Source organism: Littorina saxatilis, linkage group LG1, assembly GCF_037325665.1.
Source record: "Littorina saxatilis isolate snail1 linkage group LG1, US_GU_Lsax_2.0, whole genome shotgun sequence".
NCBI lineage: Eukaryota > Metazoa > Mollusca > Gastropoda > Littorinimorpha > Littorinidae > Littorina > Littorina saxatilis.
The window spans coordinates 90,528,277-90,551,846 of NC_090245.1; the positions used below are offsets into that span (position 1 = coordinate 90,528,277).

Sequence of the window (23,570 nt, forward strand, 5' to 3'; positions counted from 1 at the left end):
TTGAAGACGTCACATTACATTGACGTCACATTATGACGTAAGAGGGTTAGACGTTACGCGAAGGAAGTACTGAAAGTCTCGGTCATTATTATTTTGAGCGGGCCGAGACTAGTTGGCAGTCGTGTCCCTGTAAGTAGGCTACATGCAGACAGACAGATCTAGATCTAGTGTCTCGCTTTCTTGCACAGTTTCACCTATGCTCTTTCTGTGTGTGTGTGTGTGTGTGTGTGTGTTACTGTTTGTCGATTTCTTACGTGAGCCTTGATGGCTTCGCCTCTTGTTGTAATGTATTATGGATATAAGCAGATTCGCGATCGTCGATAATGATTTTTCATGGTGTTGTGTAATTTTTAAATTACAAAGGAATTGATTTGTAAGACAGTTTCGAGGGAGCTATTTTTTCGCGGCTGTATTTCCTGTGCAAACAACTCTAAATATGGCAAAAGTGTCACGTGATAATCAACCGTTTGGTTTCGGCGTTTGCTGAAGCAGACGATTTTTTCTGTAGTGATGCAACCATATATTACGGTCTCCTTCCGGCAGCAGTCCCAAAATGTCGACTTGTTTTGACCTTAGAACGATGTCTTTATCATAACTGTGAAGAACAGAACGGAGATCACTGTCGAAGTCGGCCAATCTGCAATGATTTTCGTCTCGCGAACACTGATCTCAAATTTAGATCATGCTCGCGAAAAACATATGGGAGATAACTCTGTATTCCTAGTTTTGATAGATTCGCGTAGGACTGTTGCGTCCGGTCAGGGAGAGAATGAGCCGAACTCATTTTGACCTGAGTTCAGGATGTCACTCCATCTCAAACAATCATATCAAGAACAAATTATTAAACTCTGATGTATCCAAATGTCACTCATGGTTCATTTCATACAATAAAACAATTCAGTGGGTTTCTTGCACTCTACTTTCTTTCACACATATTCACAACTTAACGATATATATAACATCAGCATAAATACAGGCTTCTGGTGAGAAAAACAAAGGGGACGGAAATGCAGCTTAGTTCAGCAGACACAGAAGGGCGTCCTATGTTTTCCTCCAGTTTGGAACGGCCCTGCAAGAAAGATGAACATCGTCAACAGCCAGAATCTGAGCCTATGGTGCTTCACTTTGTACCAAAAATCACACAAAAGGAGCTCTACAATTTTGTTACCTGAAAGATTTCATGATAAACAGGTTCTGGGCTGATACTATTTATCTACCAACTGTCCCACATTCATGTATTTCATCCATTTATAAGGCTCAAGAAAAGACAATTTAAGATGTTTCTTGACATGTTCCCAAAGGATTGTCTCTCTCTGACTCCTGTGCTGATTGATACAATCTTCAATAGTTTTCGCATAACGTCAAGTAGCATGCTCCCCATCTTTTAAATGTTTAAGGAAACTAAAACAAAAAAGTGTTAAGTTTAGGCTTGTTTTTGTAATCTTATGCATAAAAAGGACAATTTCACAGAAAAGATTCACCTTTCACTTCAAATGAAGTGTCATAGCATTGATCTCCCCTCTAACAAAAATTAAAAAAATAAAAACAAAAGTGCCTGCTCACCTGTGGGGCATTTGCAACACCTGTCCTCCCCCACTGGAGCTTTTGTCTTTCAACCGTGACTTCCATCCTGCTGTAGGTTGTAACAGTCGTGTTGGGTCTCTCTCTACCTCCACCTGGGTAAGAAACAAGTCATTTTATACTTCAGAGACAACAAGTTAAAGTGGCCACAACCAGATGAACAAGAAGAGCAAACGCTCGATCGAGTCACTTTCGCAGTTCTGAATATTATATGAGGCATCAGATGGACAGGAAGAAATTGCTATTCACAACACAATGAGTCACGTTCACATAAAATTTGAGCCCGGTCACTTTTATAGTTTCCGAGAAAAGCCCAACGTTAAGTTGTGTGTTGCGGAACAGAAAAGGCTAGTTATCTCCCTTGTTTTTCTGATAACGTTCGTAAAAGGCTACAGATGTAAATACTTTGATGTAAAGAATAATCCTACAAAGTTTCAATCACATCCGATGAACTTTGTCAAAGATATAAAATGTCTAATTTTTCCTTTGACGCTGACCTGTGACCTTGAAAAAGGTCAAAGGTCAACGAAACCATCGTTAAAGTGTAGAGGTCATTGGAAGTCACGACTAAACAAAATATGAGCCCGATCGCTTTGATAGTTTCCGAGAAAAGTCCAACGTTAAGGTGGTGTCTACGGCCGGATGGCCGGCCGGCCGGCCGGCCGGCCGGACAGACTAACACTGACCGATTACATAGAGTCACTTTTTCTCAAGTGACTCAAAAATTGTGCAGACGTGATTTTATGGAGAACAAAATCACAAGCACATCTCATGTTCTGGAAAAACCCGGGTATTTGTGCGGTTGACTCAATGACTGATATGTCACACTTCCACACAAGCAATTTTGAGGTCGGCTGATGTTATGCACTTTACTTGTCACTTCAACCCTGGTCTTCTTGGAGAAATAAATGTCACTAGTGTCACATGTTTCTTAACATGTTCCCAAATAAAGCTGAGGTCATACATACAGTTTTTACATTCAATGTTCAAAGTCCATTTCTTGGGCTATGAATGGAAATTGTGCCTGCACATTGCTGTTTACTTACACATACAAGAAATAAACATAAGATGGCAAGTCACACCCCAGCTGAACGCCACTGCCTTAAAATAAAAACTACACTGTGTCTCTCAAGAAATGAAAGACGGTACAGTCAAAGTGTCCTTGCAGTCACATCTAAGTTAACACAAGGAAAAGAATATTACAAACATACACACAAACACAGACACACACACAAAAAAACACACACACACACAAACATAAAACTGCTCTGCTTCTGTGCATGCTCTACGTACATGACTCTTTAGTCGTTCAAGCTGTCGTTCCTTCTCTCTCTGTTGATTCTCTTTTTCTGCCTCCTTGGCCAACTTTTCCTGCAGCCTGCTCAAATCCTGAAACACCAGAGTGGGGGTGTTAATAAGCAGAAATTCAGCTACTGATGCAAGTGAAAAATAGCTTTTGCAAAGCAACCAGTAAAACTAAAACCTACAGGTACTGACTGCAATGCGCTTATGTTTTGATACATCAGCAACACCAACACATCATCACACACACGTGTTTGTACACACACACACACATACACACACACACACATATACACATCCACATACACACACATATTCACATACCCACATACACACACATATTAGAAGCCACAATCCATACCCTGCTCCTGAATTTGACGATTTCTCTGGCCGACTCCTGATGTCGGCGCTCAGTATCCTGCCTTTTACGCAGTTCATTTTGTTGCTGGATGAAAGATTCCTCCTCCTCTCTCTGACGACGGAACTCCTCTACCTGTGCTCGAATCTCAATCTGCATGCACATCGTTAGCAAAACAAGTCAATCTCTACAAAAATGTTGAAGAAGCTGAGCATGGGATTCTTGGGGAGATGCCAACTTGCACACATTCCATTTTCTTACAATATCATATTTCAGCATTGAGGTTTTACTCAGGAGAAGAAAAAAATCAAAAGTTGACTTAATATAAAAACAAGCATGAGAAAAACATTGCATAAAATTCAAAATGTGAGGAAAATATGGTATCGTAGGACTGAAGAAGATTTAACAGTACTGAATATAGACTGATCGATGGAAGACATACCGTATTTGACGGATTACAAGACGCACCGTTTTATAGGCCGCGCCCCCGACTTTTAACAAAAAAATTGGGACGAGCCACGTATAGGCCGCATCACTATATTAGCCGCCGTCAAAAAAAATATAATCAGATCGTGTCAATCAATCAAAACAACCAGGCAAACGAAAGTACGATATTTGGCGAAATCGGCTTCGAGAATAAACAAGTCAAACAAAGAAGAAAAGTGAAAAAGTTTGAAGAAAAATATCACACACACACAATTTGTAACCAACACACACATGTAGTCCCGCCCGGAATAAGCTTTTTTGGGATGATTTACGACTTTTGCGCACATTTCGAGCAGACGAAAACACAACATGGCGGCTCTCGCTCCTCCAACTATCGAGAGACACAAAAAAACAAAATCTCGCACGCGCGAGATCCTGATACATCCGGTGTTTCTCTGTACGCTATCTTGTCACAACGACTTGTTGACAAATGAAGATTCGCGAAAGAAAGAGAAAAGCGCCGAGTCTTGAGTAGAGAGCTAATAAAGTACCGGTAATCGCTAATCGAGCGAAATGAAAATCCGCGGCGACTTCCATTAGGTGAATGCTATTCAAGTTTAGGTAACGTTTTTGCCGCATCTTTTCATAAGCCGCAATGCGATTTTTTTTTTTTAAAAGTCGCGGCTTGTAGTCAGTCAAATACGGTAATTAATTTTCTTAGTATTCAACATTAATTTGAACCCAACTTTCAGTTCTCAATCAGCAGCAAAACAATCAAACTGTGAGCAACACACATACAACAGCAAAAAAAGCATTTAAGGATTCAGGAAATGTAATAGAAACTTTGCACTAAAAGACTGAGAGAAAACTGAAAGACTGAGAAGAACACATTTTCGTAGTTTGTGGCATACCTGGCGTTTCTTTTCCTCCTCGTGTTTCTTGACTTTTGCCATCTCCTCCCTCATCTTCTTCTCTTCAGACATGGCCTTCTCCAGTTCCTTCTGGACCTGAAGGGAAAAGAAAATGTATGTCACTAGTAATCTGATAAATATGACTTGTTTTTAAGCTGACCAAACTATATGGCAGTCGACAGGAGTTGGAGAAAACGACAACATTTATCTCCAGTGCTGGACTGATCGTGTAACCTCTGCGAACGCCAAGAAGAAGAAGAAGAAGCTGTCATTTAGTCCTTTCATTGACCTTTTTTTCTTATCCTACTGGGAAAAGCAGTCACAGAATTTTATTTGGTCTGAAATTAATCATACAATACAGTGAAACCCCCCTTTCAAGATCCCCTAATTTAAGACTCCCTCCCTTTTAAGATATTTTTTTCTGACTTTCTGTTCATAACCTCTGTAAACGTACCCCCATTCTAAGACTCCCTCCTTTTTAAGACCTGGTTTTCTCAGACTTTCTGTTCATAACCTCTGTAAACGTACCCCCATTTTAAGACCCCCTGCTTTTTAAGACCAGATTTTCTCACATTTGTGGAGGTCTTTAAAAGGGGAGTTCCACTGTAATGGGAAAAATTAAATAAAGGTGTTGAATATGAGCTTTTATACCTACGCATATATACCTTAGATATATACATTACACATATGTTGTGAGCAAAACTAATGAACAAGATATATGTACAACTCATGAATAGATTGAGAAGGGATACCAAATAGCAATAACTCACAAAAGAAAACAGAAACGGACACCACAGACCTCAAAGTTTCTGACATTATGGAATTACAATATCATGACTTTCGCAAACTGTATGATTTTTTTTAGTGAAATTGTACTCTAAAATGGCTTACGAGTTTATGCATTCCCATATCACACGGCAATATTCCTTACCTTCCAAGAATTAAGCTGAGAGAAACGTTCTCTCTTTTCCTGGTCAATCTTTTCCTGAAGCTTCTTTTTCCTATTTGCTTCCTCTTCCTCGTCCTCTTCTTCTGTTTTACTTTCTTGGGCTTTTGTCAGAATATCCTCTTTCTCCTCCTGGTCAGAAGATAATAAAACAAAGATGGTATAATGTCATCCCACTGCATTTGTTGGCTTTTGTGAATTTCATTAGCTTTAGTAGACAGACACTTGTGTGCACTTGTCTGCACAGCGAATGAAATGCACATACACACACACACACACACTACTGTACACACACACATAGGCATGCATGCACAGGCATGTACACACACACACACACACACACACACACACACATAGGCATGCATGCACAGGCATGTACACACACACACACACACACACACACACACTGACACACACACCGCATACACACTGACACACACCGAATATACACACACACACACACACACACACACACACACACACACACACACACACTCAGTGACTCACACACAGTGTCAAGCCCCTTTGACAGCCCCATAACTTTTACATAATCAGAAGCAAACAAATATCACATAATAGGCATAAGTTATACCTGTCTTCACTTTCAAACCTTTATACACTGCTCTTCTTGTGGCTTTCATTAGATTTAGGTTTACATAAGAGGTCCCTCTACTGAAAACATTATGAAAAAGAATAACCTTTGTTCCACAACAAGGCAATTTTAGAAGAGTAACCCTGATGCTAACGTCTTTTCTCTCATATTAGGCACAAAAGGACTAGTTTAAAAGAAACATTTTTGTATGTGTATTTGGTATAGCGTATTGTCCAAGGGTAATTCCCTCAAGGAAATTCGGGCTGCAGGCAGAAAAAGAATTGCGCTCCCCAATTATTTTTTCCGCTTCATTCGCCTATTTGTGTTTTGCAAGCCCTTAGACTTTTGCTGTGAGCTTAGGATCCATACAATTACCATGCACATGTGTTTGGACACCTGGAAGAGTCTGCACAAAGTTGACTCTTAGAGATAAATTCCTCGCCAAGAGCCGCGATTGAACCAATGCCGATAGCAACGAACTGGTAATAAGGCCAGCGCGCTACTGACTGAGCTACATCCCTGCCCCTGTACCCTGACACTAACCTCTTTTTGCTCCCTCCAGTGCTTGATGCTGTCTTTCTTCTGCTCTTTGAGGAAGAGATATTCCTGGTACCACGTCTCATGCTCCCTGATCTCCTCCTCTGTCTTGGTGGGTATGGGTCCCTTCAAGTGGTCCAGGAACATGATACGACCCTGTGAAACATGTGGTTTAGATACTAAAGCGATCAGTGATTTGAACTTCTTGCAAGGAAAAGTTATCATTTTAGCCAATCCAAAAACTATTCATTCGCTTGCGGCTTTGTGGCAGGCGGAAGAAAAAATCAGTCAGATAAGTTTTCGTTATTGTTTGTCTCTGCACTTAAAAGACCGTTTGGTCGATATATTTGTGAATGTATTGTTTTGTCAATAACAAACGTTCCAACAACCTACCTTTCTTGTTTTTTGATTCTTCATTTATTATTATAGCCATTTTCCATGAAGATATCATGCAAACACAAGTTACACCACTACTCCTTGCTAGTATGTAGTGTTGTCCAGACAGTGTGGAAGTATGATGTCAATCAAGGCTTCGCTGAGAGTACTATGTCATTCCTATTCTTCAGAATGTCGAGACGCCAATTACAATCATAATAGGTGTGAGGAATGCGTCTCGTGGTACAATATGGTTTTACTTCTGAAAGCGCATAAAGAAGAATTACTCAGGATAAGTAACTGCAATTTCCTATACTCAAACTGACAGTTTACAAATCTCAGTCAAACCTTTTTATGTAAAAATTAAAAAGCGTTTCTTAAATATAATGATAAAAAAAATACCATGCAACCAATCAACCAAACAAAAATATGCAACTGACCTTATATCTATTTCTGAACTTCAGAAAAGTTCCATGGTCATATTCGTCCCAGCCCCCTCGGTGGCCTCCTGACTGTTGCAGAAATTTCTGAAAATAAAGCAATGTCAATGAAACCAATGGCACAATGGCAGCATAAAAAAGAATATATAATACTGCACCAAAATCAAGCCAGGTAAAAAATTATTTTTTTAAAAAGGCATGCATGTACACACGCAATCTGTCTCTCATAGCTATTACACCATTAATGACAAGTGGGAATTGCTGAACTGATGATCCTTTGTGCAGCCAGCTGCATGACACTTCAACCCGGCAATAAAAAAGTTTAAAAAAGCAGAGGCAACACACACACAAACACACACACACCAGTTTTCATACTGTCCCACACAAGTCATGATTTGAATCCCTTAAAATCCTGTCAAATGAAGCCAAAGAAATGTATCAGCAACTTTAAACCTCAGCTATTCTCGTGGACTTCCCAAGGTTTTAACATATGCTGTGAATTTTGGGGTTCTTGGCACAGGCCAACTCTTAAAGTTTCATCATCATTCTTGCATCTGCCACATTTGTCAAACAAGTCAACCAGCAACAAATAAAATTAGATGAACTGCTTCACTTAAAAGATGCACCTGGTAGCTTACCTATACAGATCACTGGCTCAATCCTTTGGGATCTGATCTTATTTCCATTAAAATTTATATCATGCCACCATAGCAATCCCAGGGGTGAAAGCTGAGTTTTCAAAATCAGGAAAAAATTGAATGGTATTCAGATGACCCTTACATTTTAGATTTTTGTTCTCACATTGTTTCTTCTTGGTTGCTTTGAGAATCCAGAAAATCTGGCAGGAACTTGTCTTCAAATCAGGATTTTTGAATTTCTGATGGGAAATTTGTTGCTGCAATTCAGAACTCACTTCAAACGCAGCTACTTCTGGCGGAAGATCCTTGGTGATATCCCTTGCACTGGCCAGAGGGCGTTGTGTTGTGGCAGAGCGATGAGTCAGAGAAGCAGGATCATTGGCTGCCTGGGCCCACGTCTCAAACTTACGTTCCAAAGCCTGAAGTTCCTGGTTGATAGTACGCTCCTCTCGAAGCAGCTCTTCATACCTGAGGGAACAAAGAGAGATACCGGTGGAGTGATCTTCAAACATATTTTATCTCATAACATACCCAAATATTCTGCTGAATATCAAGTAAATTTGCTTGAAATTGATCAATGTAGCAAATTCAACAAAGGCAATGATTTGACTGCAAATGAAATGATGCCCTGCCAAGTTCTAGGACCTTTCCAGAACCTAGCTGATGCCTGCCAAATTATCTTAGAAGGAAATTCTTAACCTAGATCATGTGTTCAAACTCTGTGATAAAGACTTCGAGAGCCTGTGAACATGACACAGCAGGCAATATATTTAATTTCTAAACAACAAGGTGAGTAATCTGGAATGTTGCTAATCAAAAAACTCTAAACCAGTCAGCTTTCTGCTGTCCATACAAGAATTCTCTTATATCAGTAATGGTGTTTTAACACTAAATGTGTCACTGAACAAGCAACCTTTTAACCAGGCAGAAATATATCCCTTGTTTTTTGTTATACCTTGTATTACCATACTGTTCATATACATCACTTTTTTTTTTAAATATTCAAACTGGGAGTTTTAATTTCAAAATAAAAAGGTTAAAAACAATTGCATTTCTGAAAATAAAGAGCCTTCACATTTTTGTTTCATATCAACTTTCCACCTGTGTCAGTTTTCATTTTGACTGTACAAAACACAAAAGGACACAGCTACAATCAATCATGACACAAAAGTACTATACCTAATTAGAAAGGGGTTTTAAATAAATGTTGTGAAGAGAGAACAAAGACTTACTTCTGTTTTTGTTCCTCCTTGAAAACATTTATTGCTCCCTCAATTTCTTCCATGATCAGTTTTAGCCTCTCAACAACTGGAAACGAGAAAGAAAAATTGTCAAAAGAAGTATTTCTTGTACATGTATAGCATACCAAGCAATTATCCTACTCTCATAGTAAACTCAACATGATTTGGAAACACAAACAAAAGACAGTCCTTCAAAATACAAACAAACAAACACAACACACACAAATCTGAGCAAACAACAAACACATGGAAGAAGTACTAAATTATGGTGAAACTATCATCTCTCCCAAACAACAACAAATAAAATCCAGACAGACAGGAAAAAACACTCCCACATACAGACACTGTGACAGTCACACACACACACACACACACACACACACACACACACACACACACACACACACACACACACACACACACACACACACACACACACACACACACACACACACACACCATTCATACTCAAATTCCTTCAACATTTTCAGTTTCTCAACCACAACCCTCCATGGCTATCAGGATGTTATTGTTAAAATGACAAAAACTCATAAACCCCAAATCAAACACTCATCCTAAAACGATTGGATTGATGAGACTTTACATTCTGGTGTTGGCTTGATGTGTGTCAACTCCTTGTGGAACCTCTTCACCATGTGATTTGTTTTTGCCAGTTGCTGCTTCATATGCTCAACTGTAAAATAAAATTTAAAAAAAGAGACACAAACAATCTTAAATTCATATGGGTTTCTGAAGAAAAACAACAAAAACAAAGACATCTCCGCATCCACCAGCTGCTTTCTCATTGTCAAAACACTCATGGTTGTGTATCAATATTTAAACCACACACACACACACACACACACACACACACACACACACACACACACACACACACAGGATCATAGAAGCAAGTCAGCGTATAAACATCAGCCAATTAACCTATCAAGGAAGTCCAAGGTAATTTTCTCCCAGAGAATCTGTTTGAAACATGAACCACAAATGAAAGCCTGATACTAATTCAGTGGCAACTTAAAGATTAAAACCGGCATACATTATGTCTACCGTACAGTCAAAAGCAAACATTCCATTGGAGTAGATTGTTTTCCTCTTTCAGGAGTACCAGTTATTCAGTATAGTCTCTTGAAAACTAAAAAATGATCAAATCTTTAGAATACCAGTTTACCACCTCTCCCAAACGCTGGTTCCCGCAAACACATATTATCACAGGGCCGGACTACCGGGGGGGTTATGGGGGTTGCGCAACCCCCCCCCCCCCCCCTAGCCTAAACATGTACCTTACTTATTTAATTTTTTTTATTATTGCTTATTTTATGCCGTTTCATGCAAGGAGCGACCATTTTCCTATCTCAGATTATGACCTACCCATCAGCTTCAGGGGGCTTCGCCCCCTGACCCCCACAACAAAGGGGGGGGAGGGGGGGGGTTTCTAGGCTTTCCGGACCCCCCTCCCCAGCCAAAAAATAAAAATATTGAATGAGGTATGCATTTCTTTATTTTACATTGAGTTTCAATTTTTGGGGTATTAATCAGTGACAAAATCTGCTGCCTGAAACTGGTAATGATCATCCTCAGAATGCACCAGATTGCACCATTTTGCAATTCAAAATTTTCCGGGGGGGCATCCCGGACCCCCCTAGCAAGCTAGGCGCTTTGCGCCGTCGGCTCGGCGCTTTGCGCCGTCGGCTCGGCGCTTCGCGCCTTCACACCCATATCTTCACAATATACTTTTGAAAAAAACACCCATAAAATGAACTGATCCGCCCCTGCCGCCAGGGGGGACATCCCCCTGGGCCACCACTGGCAACCCCCCCCCCCTCCTCTTCGCCTAGTCCGGCCCTGTATCATATAAAATACACAAATGATACTTTGACAAGCTGGCATCTTACGCTCATTCTTCGTCTCTTCAATGAGTTTGGTATTCGTTTCTTCCAGAGTACAAAAGTCTTTCCGAAAGTCGGAGCGTTTGCTGAACACATGAGTAGATCTTTCTCTTTCCATGGCTTGAATTCTGGAAGAAGTTGACATAAAAACAGGTATACATTTGAGATTATAAGATTATAATTATTTAGAAGCAAAATCAGAAAGAATGATTGCACTAATTCAAACTAAGACACATGGTTATATATTACGAACACGGAACACTAACTCTGGATTTACGTCATACAAAAAGATTATTTCTGATTGTAATAATAAATTAACCAGCAAGAACTTAGATACCCCATCAAATAGCCTACCCTGTTTTTTTCCCTGCGATTCTTGACTTTTCACCATATCTAGAAGTCTGTATGTTAAAGCCTATCAGGTGCATTTTTTTTTATTCACACGACAGTGAAATTGTGTGGATTGTTAATCTGTGTCATTTTATTTGATTTTATCCCTTTACAATACACAAACTTAAATATGTGTGGAAAAAAGAGAAGAGAGGGAAGGAGGGGAGAATGAATGAGAGAGAGAGAGAGAGAGAGAGAGAGAGAGAGAGAGAGAGAGAGAGAGAGAGAGAGAGAGAGAGAGAGAGAGAGAGAGAGAGAGAGAGAGAGAGAGAGAGAGAGCTTACTGGATGTCTAGTTTGTGAAGTTCTCTCATAATCTCTGCTTTCTTCTTTTGGTCAGCTTTGTTTTTTTCCACTTCCATTCCTGCTGGACTGGTCACAACTTCCTACAAGCATGACAACATATTTTGTGAGTATATATATATACTAGAGGAATACCCGGCTTCGCCGGGGTGAATCGCGAGACAGAGACAGACAGCGTGGCGGTTCACCACAATCACCTTTGAAGGCGAAGTCCTGTCAAACGGGATTGAGAATGTTCGAGCTTATTTCTTAGCCCTATATTATCTGTTGTGGCTTCTCAAATGCCAGAACATACAGACAGACAAAAGCCGCTAGACCCCATCACAAACAGAACTCTATAATCCACAGGTGTTGCTTACACACACACACAAACACACACACAGAGAAGCCGTATATATATATATGTATATCTATATATATATACGACTTGTGTCTGTCTGTGTGTGTGTGTGTGTGTGTGTGTGTGTGTGTGCGCGATGCACGGCCAAAGTTCTCGATGGATCTGCTTCAAATTTGGTGGGCATATTCAGGTACACCCGGGACAGGACACAACCTGGTCGATATTTCAACATGTGCTCTCAGCGCGCAGCGCTGAACCGATTTTGGTTCCACCTCAGCTACCCGGGCCCCCATACCGACACACCAAAGCCAAAGTTCTCGGTGGATCTTTTTCAAATTTGGACACCGTATTCAGCTACACCCCGGACACAATATCATCGATGAGATATTTCAACTCGTGCTCTCAGCGCGCAGCGCTGAACCGATTTTGGTTTTTCTGTTCATTTCACCATTCCCAGTAACTCTTCCTTATCTTCTCCAGTGTTTTGCGTTTATCTCCCTTCCTTCGTGTGGCTTCAATCCATATTCCCGTTTCAGTCTACGTTACTATTTTTAGAATGTCACTGCGCTGTCCAGAACGCTTCCCTTGCACCTTCTTCTTCTTCTTCTGCGTTCGACGGAATTCTTTTGCACCCGTAAGTTGTTCTTACTGTCAAAGTGAAAAGGTCGAATCAATTTATAGCCACGCGAAAAATACACTGTCACCTATCTCTATATATTTATAGACTAGAGGAATACCCGGCTTTGCCGGGGTGAATCGCGAGACAGAGACAGACAGCGTGGCGGTTCACCACAATCACCTTTGAAGGCGAAGTCCTGTCAAACGGGATTGAGAATTTCAGAGCTTATTTCTTAGCCCTATATTATCTGTTGTGGCTTCTCAAATGCCAGAACATACAGACTGACAAAAGTCGCTAGACCCCATCACAAACAGAACTCAATAATCCACAGGTGTTGCTTACACACACACACAAACACACACACACACAGAGAAGCCGTATATATATATGTATATCTATATCTATAAATATATAGAGATAGGTGACAGTGTATTTTTCGCGTGGCTATAAATTGATTCGACCTTTTCACTTTGACAGTAAGAACAACTTACGGGAGCAAGGGAAGCGTTCTGGACAGCGCAGTGACATTCTAAAAATAGTAACGTAGACTGAAACGGGAATATGGATTGAAGCCACACGAAAGAAGGGAGATAAACGCAAAACACTGGAGAAGATAAGGAAGAGTTACTGGGAATGGTGAAATGAACAGAAAAACCAAAATAGTAACGTAGACTGAAACGGGAATATGGATTGAAGCCACACGAAGGAAGGGAGATAAACACAAAACACTGGAGAAGATAAGGAAGAGTTACTGGGAATGGTGAAATGAACAGAAAAACCAAAATCGGTTCAGCGCTGCGCGCTGAGAGCACGTGTTGAAATATCTCATTGATGATATTGTGTCCGGGGTGTAGCTGAATACGGTGTCCAAATTTGAAAAAGATCCACCGAGAACTTTGGCGTTGTGATGTGGTCTAGCGGCTTTGGTGTGTCGGTATGGGGGCCCGGGTAGCTGAGGTGGAACCAAAATCAGTTCAGCGCTGCCCGCTGAGAGCACGTGTTGAAATATCGACCAGGTTGTGTCCTGTCCCGGGTGTACCTGAATATGCCCACCAAATTTGAAGCAGATCCATCGAGAACTTTGGCCGTGCATCGCGCACACACACACACACACAGACAGACAGACAGACAGACAGACACAAGTCATATATACATATAGATATATTATATATATATTAGGCAAAAAAAAAAAATAGGTGTGGTTACGGTAACATAGCCAAAAAAAATAGGGTAGGAAGGTAGGCAATCACTTTTCTTTTAAAACTTTTTTTTCTAATGTGTACAAATTAAACCTACTTGACAGGAATATAAGTGTGCGACTCAGGCGATTTCGCTTTTATTGCGTTTTCTGCACTTGGTTTTTTTGTTTTTTTGGGTTTTTTTTGACAAATGTAATAAAAAGTTATAGGGTCGGCCCCTAAAAATAGGGTAGGTCGGGTTACCGTAACCACACCTATTTTTTTTTTAGGCCTTATATACCTCCAAATAAATCAAACCGTCTATCTGTTTAATTTCAAAATCAATCCATGCAAAATTCATTTTAATCACATTGCTAAATATTTATTATATCTTTTGTGTTGATAATAATCCCAATTACCCATATCAAACTTTGAAACCTAAATTTCAATGAGAGGACTTCTGATGTGTTTGTCCTGGGGACATTTGAAAACTTTTTTCTCTCCAGCAAATAAAATATAAACTGACATTAGACAAAACTGTAGTACAGGAGCTGGATGTGCAGGTGAATTAATGGCCTAAAAAAAAAATAGGTGTGGTTACGGTAACCCGACCTACCCTATTTTTAGGGGCCGATCCTATAACTTTTTATTACATTTGTCACCCCCAAAAAAAAACGAGTGCAAAAAACGCAATGAAAGCGAAAGTGCCCGAGTCGCACACTTATTTCCCTGTCAAGTAGGTTTAATTTGTACACATTAGAAAAAAAAGTAAAAAAAAAAAAAAAAGTGATTGCCTACCTACCTACCCTATTTTTTTTGGCTATGTTACCGTAACCACACCTTTTTTTTTTTTTTTGCCTTATCGTGAAAAACAAGCCTCACAGACAGAAATCAAAGGGAGGTTACAATACAAAATTCAAGAAATACAATACATGTACTGCTATTCCGGTATTTTTGTGTGTGCATTTGCATTTGTGGTAGGCCTTTTTTTCTTCTTTTATCAATAAAGTAAAAACAGAACCACATGCCAGATGACAGCCACGGGAGCATGCTCTGACTTTGGAATGATAAGAAGGAATTATTTTATTATCTAGAATACCAAGCAATTTTAATAAAAATAGCCCCATGTGAGGTTCGTTGTCACAGTGAACGAATCTTAAAATGTTTGTTCTCCTGTCATAATGTGGTGCCACTTCCGCAGTCAATTTCATAAACAAAAACACTCTGTTCTGCATTTTGATAAAATATAACATGAATTAATAATTGAAATGCACTACAGATCTTCTATTGAATTCAAATGGGTTACGGGAGTTGCGTATCTTCAGATTCGGCCGCAGGCTTCTTATACTCAGGATGTTTACTGTAGAGCTTCTTATTCTTAAGAAATGAATTCCAATGCAAATGCATGGTTTCTGGTAGTTGGTAGTCAAGAACAAAGAAGCAGTAACTGAGTAAGAGAGATTTTGTCTTCTTCTTTTCTTCTATATACTGAGGCAATTCCTATACAGGCAATCTATCCTTATTGGTTGGTGCGCCTTTGGTCTATAGATTGAAACTAGTGTATAGTGTACCTATGAAAATAGTAAAACACAAGACAAGTGCGTTGGTAGGCAAGCTACTTTGGGGAAATCGGACGGTAGGACTTCTTAACGTGTCGGTAAAATGATCCTGAATTAACCAGTAAACACAAACTGATATTTTTATGTTCACTTAGTAAAAACATAATTTTTTTTTAAAGAACACAGGCACGAATGTGTCAGAAAACATCGGAATCTACATTTTGTTTTGCTAACCTGAGCACCAGAGGCCGCCATTTTGACGCTAATGTTACCTAAAAACGTGGAATACACTGCACAGGAAATACACTTTGTGGGCGTGTTTTAATTTTGAAAGCGTATTATACCTAAAAGAGTGTGTCCACATTTTGTGAGTTATCCACACGAGTATGACATTTCAAAGTATTTGAACATTTAGTTTTTTTGTGGGGGACAAATGGTACTTTTTGAACAACCTGTAGCAGACGTGTTTCGCCAGCAATGGCTTCCAACGAAAGTGCGCCGCTGCTTCTCTTCCGTGAAAACAGCAAGGCGGAATTTCTTTCTGCGTGTGAATTACTTCTCCGACTGGCAGACAATGTGTTGGAGAATCCAGACGAGCACAAGTACCGGCGCATCCGAATCGCCAACCCCCTTCTTGAGTCCAAACTTCTACCAGTTATTGGGGGGATGGAATGCCTGTTTGAGATGGGGTTCGTGGAGGTGGGAGCCAGAGTTTGTTTTGTTTGGCATCATTGGTGTTTTTTCTGGTCATATTATGCGCAGATGTTGATTGGACTATAGAGTAGCATATGTTGATGAATGGTTGACCTTTCCCTGTGATTTCTTGAATGACGGACTTGCTGTAGAAAGTAGAAGAGGCATACAGATCTAGAAGGCCAAGTTGAAATTCACAATCCAAATAAACTTCTGGACTGGAGTTGCTATCAAGGCGTGTGGGATGTTTTCAAGTGGGAAGGAATCTGTTACTGGTTTCTGCAATCAGTAGATGGAAAAAGTAATTTAAAACTCATGTCACTGACTAGTGAGAACAGATTTCCCGCACTGCCAACACCCAAATTTAGATTAAGAGGATTGAGCTTTACTAACACGTATAAAATATCTTTAAAAAAAAAAAAGAGCATTTATCAGCAGCAGTGGTCCAAATAAAAACGTGATGGTCAGAAGACCTCATACATGTCAAAACTTAGGGTTAGTCTGACGGTCAACTGGCCAGGGGTCAGACCCATGCATCAGGCCTAAAAAAAAAAAATAGGTGTGGTTACGGTAACCCCACCTACCCTATTTTTAGGGGCCGACCCTATAACTTTTTATTATATTTGTCAACATAAACACACAAAAAACAAGAAAAAGAGTGCAGAAAACGCAATGAAAGCTAAAGCACTCGAGTCGCACACTTATTTCCCTGTCAAGTAGGTTTAATTTGTACACATTAGAAAAAAAAGAGTGATTGCCTACCTTCCAACGCAATTTTTTTTGACTACGTTACCGTAACCACACCTATTATTTTTTTTGTGTGCCTCAGATTAAAAAAAAGTATACGTCAGAGACTGTAGACCAAAGCCTGGGAATAACACTGCTTTTATGCTTTCAATGTTTCATGTTGCAGAATACGTAGTAACATTCTTGACCATAATGACAAAATACTGAAAAGAATAAACAGTCACATAATTGTGTGTACCAGACGCTTTTAGTTCATGAAGAGTCTGCCTTTCAGTATCAGCAGATTAACACCCAAAATTCACAACAATTGTTAACTTTAAATGTAATTCTGTGTTGATTTTAGGATGGTGAGTACCTGACATTGCCTGCTGACAGCAGCCTGAGAGTGTTGCGTCAGGTGAGAAACGAGCTATCTAGTCTGTGCAAGTCAGCAGCCACTGCAGAAGAGAACCCTCCATTGCAGACTTCTCCTGGCAGCTGTGAGTGAATAGACTTTTTTTCAGAAATAACTGTCATGATTTTCAAGAGATGTGGCAGAATAAGCACCCCAGCCATCGAGACAAGCGCCAATGCGTTGAAAAGCGACAAAGTCGCTTCTGGCTTGCTTAGACCTACTATCGTGACGAACAACTATCTGTGATGTGTATTGTTATGCAGCATGTGCTAAATGTGTTACTTTCCTTTTGAAAATATTCTCATTGAAGTTCACGATTTGTTGTGGCAATGAATGATCGCTGGCCCGCAGTGTTCACCGACAAAGTTTTGACTGTCATGTGGGTTTGGCTTGAGTAAGTTAAGGAAAACAAATGTGTCAAGTGCACATAACACAAACATCAGAGCAATGCCAGGCCTAAGCCGGCAAGCAGCTAGTTTGTTGCTTGGCCATGTGCCTTGATGTCTGGGGGGAGGGGGGGGGGGGGGAGGGGGGGGGGGAGACTTACTCTGCCTCACCACTGGAAAATCCAGCCAGAGTTCTTTCTGGACATCGTCTATTGTCAATTAAATAAATGAAGTTGTCCTAGCTGAATTTACAGTTCACCAGAGCACAGTGCTAAGACGAATGTGTTTGTGTGAGTTTTAACATGTATGTCTAAGCAGCAACTTAAAAAGCGTGGATGTTGTTTGTGCTAAGAGAAAAAAAACACGTGAAGGTTCATCCTTCATGATTTCATTGACAATCTTTGAACTGTATTCTATCAGTAAAGTAGTGCAAGCCTCTTGCAGAGATGGTATTCTCATGTCATACTGAAAATGTCAAGTTCCAGAAGATTAAACTTGTACTATGTTGCAAGCCCCTGGAGCAATTTTTTGATTAGTGCTTTTGTGAACAAGAAACAATTAACAAGTGGCTCTATCCCATCTCCCCCCCCTTTCCCCGTCGCGATATAACCTTCGTGGTTGAAAACGACGTTAAACACCAAATAAAGAAAGAAATAAAGAAAGAAGATTAAACACTTCTTCCTTACTGTTGTCTATCACAGCTGCAAATTCAGACTTTCGCCAGGAATCGACCTTGGCAACATCAAGCACAAGAAGGTGCTCATCTAGGGAAGAGACAAGCGCTGCAGCAAGGCCAGAGGAGAGTAGTAACCTGCAAAATACAGGAGCTCGACCCAAAACAACACCACCAGTGTCAGGAACTCTGCCTGCAAGACCAGAAGCCAGTGGTGCAGCTGGAAATGTGGGAAACGTTTCCGCCAGGCCCCAAGGGGCAGCAGCAGCTACGTTGCTTAATCGTCCGTTTGTACCCACTGTGCAGGCTCGACCAACACAAACTATAGAGGACCTTAGAGTGAGTTTTGTTTGTCTTGCTGTGGAGATTGATGTTTCTGTTGTGTGTTTTAGTTTCTGACATTTTTTGGGTTACTTTTTGACTGTTCTCCAACAGAGTGATTTCATTCGGTCTCCATTATTTAATGTTTTTCTGTCCTACAGTACTTGCACTAAAGTTAATGAATGTATGCTGCTTAACTTGAACAAGAACTTGTTTCCTGACATAATCACACTGTAAAGTCTTGATCTCAGGAAGCAAAAAGTAACTCTGAGCTCTTAGAAATTAAGCCCTGTTTGCATGTGTCTGTTTCAGAGGAGAGAAGCTGAATTTGCACGCCGCCTCCAGTCAACCATGGCACATGTGTTAATGTATGAGGACCCCACACTGCAAGAGAAAGCCAGGTCTATCATCCCTGTTGCAAGACTCACAGAAGAAGCACAAGCTCGCCTCGACTCCCCAGAAGAACCGTTCAGAAGGACCAGGGGTTCTGCCCCTCCAGACCTGAACGACTGCATACTTCTGGAGCTCCTTAGCTGGTTCAAGAAGTCGTTCTTCCAGTGGGTGGACTCCCCGCCCTGCGAAAGCTGTGGAGGCAGCACCCATCATGCAGGCAGTACCAGTCCCACTGAGGAAGAAGAATTGTGGGGTGGTTCGCGTGTGGAGAATCACAAGTGTGACACTTGCGGAGGCGTTACTCGCTTTCCCAGGTACAACCACCCAGGGAAGCTGCTGGACACGCGGAAAGGCAGGTGTGGTGAATGGGCCAACTGCTTCACTCTCTGCTGCCGTGCCTTAGGCTTTGATGCCAGGTATGCCTTGGACTGGACGGACCATGTGTGGACGGAGGTGTACTCCAACTCGCAGAAACGCTGGCTGCACTGTGATCCGTGCGAGAACACGTGCGATAAGCCCTTGCTGTACGAGCAGGGCTGGGGCAAGAAGCTGACCTACGTCATCGCTTTCTCCAAAGACGAGATCCAGGATGTGACGTGGCGCTACTCTACCAAGCACAGCGAGATTCTGGCGCGACGAAAGGAGTGCCGCGAGCCCTGGCTGGTCAGCTTCATGCATACTGTCTTCACTCGCAAACTGCAGGGCATGTCCGAGGCCAAAAAGCAGGAGATGCAGCAGAGGCTTGTGGTGGAGATGGTGGAATTCATCAGCGTCAAGGCACAGGAAAACGAGAGCTTGCCAGGCAGAAGCACAGGATCCCTAGCCTGGCGACAAGCTCGCGGAGAAACGGGTCAAGCTGCTGCTCCGGCTTTGACTCCAACACCTGCTCCGGCCTTAGCTCCGGCTCCCCGTCAGCGTCGGGAGTACATCTTCAGACTGCTGCAGGAGGAGAAGCACAGTGAAGTGGTGCATGTGAAATACAGCTGTGCTCAAGACATGTATATGCGCACGTCGGCAAACGATATAAGGACAAGTAAATGGCATTCATGTTCCAACAGCCGCAATGTGTTCAGAAAGGAGGAGAGTGACTGGAAGATGGCGTACCTGGCCAGAAATGAGGATGCTGAGATTGGGGAGATATGCTGGAAATTTGATTTGACAGGTAAATACACGAAGAGAGCATGCCTTTATGCTCGACATTGTTGGTTGATTTTTAAACACTTTATTTTTTTTTATAAAAAAGTCACTGACAACAGCTGTCAAAAATTGCAGACATAATGATAAAGAGTTTCAGACTTTTATATTTGTTTATATTTTTGTGTGTAAAAGTAATCAATGCTATTGCTAATGGATTTTGCTCATGTGAAGCCTGTCTCAAGTATGAATTCAACCTTAGAAAATCACTATAATTAGTAAAACTTTTATAGCTCCAACTCCAAGGAAAGGTCAAGAAATACATTAATGCTGTATAAGACTACAGAGAATATATTTGGATTTTGGCCCATGAATGGCAGTTGACAAGGGGATAGGGACATCCATACATCGATTACTATCTCAAGAATAGGTACAGTTGAACCTGTCTTGGTGACCACCTTGATAACGACTACCTGCCCACAATGACCACCCAAAACTGAAAAGGTCCCAAATTGTTTTGGGGGCTGTATTATTCAGAATAAAATTGTTGGGACCTTTTTGGATGGTCAAAAATTCACCTTTTCTCAGTGACTACCTGACTGTTTAGACCTTTTTTGGTCAGCCCCTTGAGTTGTCGTCAAAGGTAGCTTCGGCTGTATGTATTTATGCAGAAGTAGAAAAACCTGGACAGCTGGTACAGCACAGCTATAGAAGTCCTTTGGATACAGGTTTCTATGATAAAATGCAAGGTGAACCAGTACTTTCCTTTTTCTTGAAATCCTGAAATTGCTTCTAATTCTATGTAAATAAAATTTTTAAAAAGTGGTCTCTCTTGTTGTGCAGGGGAGGATTTGCGCATTGACAAACTGGAGCTAAAGGCGTCAAGTACAGTGTATGAAACTGGTGTTGTGGATTGGAAAATCTGTTGTGATCACCTGTGCTTTCCTGTAGCTGGTATGTTAACTTAATAGTTTTTTGAAAACACATTTTAGCCCTTCAGTTCTCTTCATCTCAGTTTTTGTTCTGTTTAGTTAGTGATTTTGTAAGTTTGAAACATAAAAAAATTAAAAGCTGAAAACTTGTTATTGGTTCCTATAGCAAAAGTATGTTCTGTCAAATTTCTAAACTCTGAAGCATTCAAATGTTGCTCTAAATACAAATGTTAAAAATAAACAATGATCACGCACAAAAATATACAGGTCTGTAAAATACACAACTCACTAGACATGTATTTCTGCTGCAGGTTCACAGCTGCAGGACTTCAAGACATTTAACCTTGACGGAGGTCAAGTGCTGACGATAACGGCCACCTTGAGCGGGGGTCGAGGTAACGTTGCCTGGCAACATGCTCAGCTCTTCCGTCAACACCTTGACGACAGCAACTACCCCTTTGAAATCATTTTACACCTTGGATAATGCCTTTCAAGCTACTTTTGAAGCAGAAGATGATTTGGTTAAAAAAACAAACAACAGAAAAAGTTAAACAATACTGCTGAAGCAAAAGATTAACTGCTCTCTGTAGGGACTTGACAAAATAAAAGAAATGTCCCTTACACCGCCCTGCATTTCTTAATGTCCACATGCATTATTCACATTGACATTATTCATCCTCTTTGTTGTGGAGGTTGTTGGAGTGCACTGTATTATTTATGCTGTAATTAAGATGCGATGAATACCTATTGTTCTTTCATACTCGTGGTCCTAAAATGTCAGAGAGTGGTTCTTGGGGCAAACTCCAGATATAAAAATTTTTAAGTGAGACTTTTCTGCATTTTGTTTTTCATTTTTGTTGTTTTTGTTTTGTTCTAACACTGTTAGTGTTACACAGAAATTGTGGAGAGCTGAGAAAGGAGTTTTGAATTATGCTTTTAAAATGTATGACAAACATGGGAGCCAGTAATTTGTCTGCTTTGAAAAATATTTGACTAATTACAGGGCAGTATTATGCATACCAAGTGTATCAGAAATTTGTAATGAAGGACAAAGACTTTATGATTTAAAGTGATGGAACTCTGGTCTCAGCATTATGCAGGTGAATGGATTGTCAGGGAGTTGAAAAAATCATCCTTTTTACATTTAGTCAAGTTTTGACTAAATGTTTTAACATAGAGGGGGAATCGAGACGAGGGTCGTGGTGTGTGTGTGTGTGTGTGTGTGTGTGTGTGTGTGTGTGTGTGTAGAGCGATTCAGAGTAAACTACTGGACCGATCTTTATGAAATTTGACATGAGAGTTCCTGGGTATGATATCCCCGGACGTTTTTTTCATTTTTTGAGTCACTTGAGAAAAAGTGACTCTATGTAATCGGTCAGTGTTAGTCTGTCCGGCCGGCCGGCCGGCCGGCCGGCCGTCCGTAGACACCACCTTAACGTTGGACTTTTCTCGGAAACTATCAAAGCGATCGGGCTCATATTTTGTTTAGTCGTGACCTCCAATGACCTCTACACTTTAACGATGGTTTCGTTGACCTTTGACCTTTTTCAAGGTCACAGGTCAGCGTCAAAGGAAAAATTAGACATTTTATATCTTTGACAAAGTTCATCGGATGTGATTGAAACTTTGTAGGATTATTCTTTACATCAAAGTATTTACATCTGTAGCCTTTTACGAACGTTATCAGAAAAACAAGGGAGATAACTAGCCTTTTCTGTTTGGCAACACACAACTTAACGTTGGGCTTTTCTCGGAAACTATAAAAGTGACCGGGCTCAAATTTTATGTGAACGTGACTCATTAAATAACATATTCTTACTACAACTCACATAAATGCATTAACTTCAGTTTGATGCGTTAGACATTGAAGCACTGACCCTGGTAACAGGGGGAGATAACTCCCAAAACAAAACAAACCCTTGACAACGGGTCCCGGGAGTTACCTCCCCCCACCGGCTGCCCGCGCATGCGCTGGACATACTGCCGGTATAGTCATTCCCTTCTTCAACACGCTAGCGAATAGACGTGTTTGCACTCTGGCTGTCTTCTTCAGCCGCTGGCCTGCCACGGTAGGCCGTTGACCCTTTGAAGTCTGAACGCTTCTTGCCTCTACTACGGTGAGATCTTTCTTGTTTATCTTGTTTTGCCTTGCCGCCATTTGCAAAGTGTATTTTGTTGGGGAACTTGACTCTAACTTGTCGGAGTTTCTTGTTCGTCTCAACTTGGCTTTAACGGTCGGGGCACTGTTAGTTGGTGCC

General features: G+C 40.9%; 2 protein-coding genes and 1 long non-coding RNA gene across 4 annotated transcripts in view; 1 reads left to right on the forward strand and 2 right to left on the reverse strand.

The window, feature by feature from the left end:
* LOC138945498 (uncharacterized) overlaps window positions 1-23,570 on the reverse strand; it is an 82,830-nt gene that overhangs the window by 47,464 nt on the left and 11,796 nt on the right. The gene's annotated exons all lie outside the window — the stretch shown is intronic.
* Window positions 857-15,901, reverse strand: LOC138945366 (coiled-coil domain-containing protein 112-like). 2 transcript variants are annotated; one of them, XM_070316795.1, is made up of 14 exons: window positions 15,874-15,901; window positions 11,926-12,026; window positions 11,258-11,379; window positions 9,952-10,041; window positions 9,339-9,414; window positions 8,382-8,574; window positions 7,469-7,555; window positions 6,660-6,809; window positions 5,510-5,656; window positions 4,579-4,674; window positions 3,245-3,394; window positions 2,875-2,970; window positions 1,564-1,676; window positions 857-1,069 (listed from the first exon to the last, which is right to left on the reverse strand). In XM_070316795.1, the coding sequence occupies exons 1-14, from the start codon at window positions 15,892-15,894 to the stop codon at window positions 1,042-1,044; spliced, it is 1,470 nt and encodes a 489-aa protein (XP_070172896.1). In that variant the 5' UTR covers window positions 15,895-15,901; the 3' UTR covers window positions 857-1,041. The 2 variants fall into 2 exon arrangements, 1 of the variants encoding a protein (XP_070172896.1); XR_011448978.1 differs by lacking the exon at window positions 857-1,069 and having other exon boundaries at window positions 1,661-1,676; window positions 3,216-3,394.
* Window positions 15,960-22,141, forward strand: LOC138945356 (peptide-N(4)-(N-acetyl-beta-glucosaminyl)asparagine amidase-like). The gene is made up of 6 exons (XM_070316787.1): window positions 15,960-16,338; window positions 17,423-17,558; window positions 18,561-18,871; window positions 19,166-20,408; window positions 21,224-21,334; window positions 21,624-22,141. The coding sequence occupies exons 1-6, from the start codon at window positions 16,117-16,119 to the stop codon at window positions 21,794-21,796; spliced, it is 2,196 nt and encodes a 731-aa protein (XP_070172888.1). The 5' UTR covers window positions 15,960-16,116; the 3' UTR covers window positions 21,797-22,141.

Excerpts from the sequence above, each read along its gene's own strand:
- LOC138945366 (XM_070316795.1), bottom strand. The coding sequence starts at position 15,894 with ATGGCGGCCTCTGGTGCTCAG. Across the intron at positions 12,027-15,873 it reads TGGCGGCCTCTGGTGCTCAG|GAAGTTGTGACCAGTCCAGC; the intron begins GTTAGCAAAACA and ends TCATGCTTGTAG. Across the intron at positions 9,415-9,951 it reads CATCAAGCCAACACCAGAAT|TTGTTGAGAGGCTAAAACTG; the intron begins GTAAAGTCTCAT and ends TCTCGTTTCCAG.
- LOC138945356 (XM_070316787.1), top strand. The coding sequence starts at position 16,117 with ATGGCTTCCAACGAAAGTGCGCCGCTGCTTCTCTTCCGTGAAAACAGC. Across the intron at positions 17,559-18,560 it reads GCAGACTTCTCCTGGCAGCT|CTGCAAATTCAGACTTTCGC; the intron begins GTGAGTGAATAG and ends TGTCTATCACAG. Across the intron at positions 21,335-21,623 it reads CCTGTGCTTTCCTGTAGCTG|GTTCACAGCTGCAGGACTTC; the intron begins GTATGTTAACTT and ends TTTCTGCTGCAG.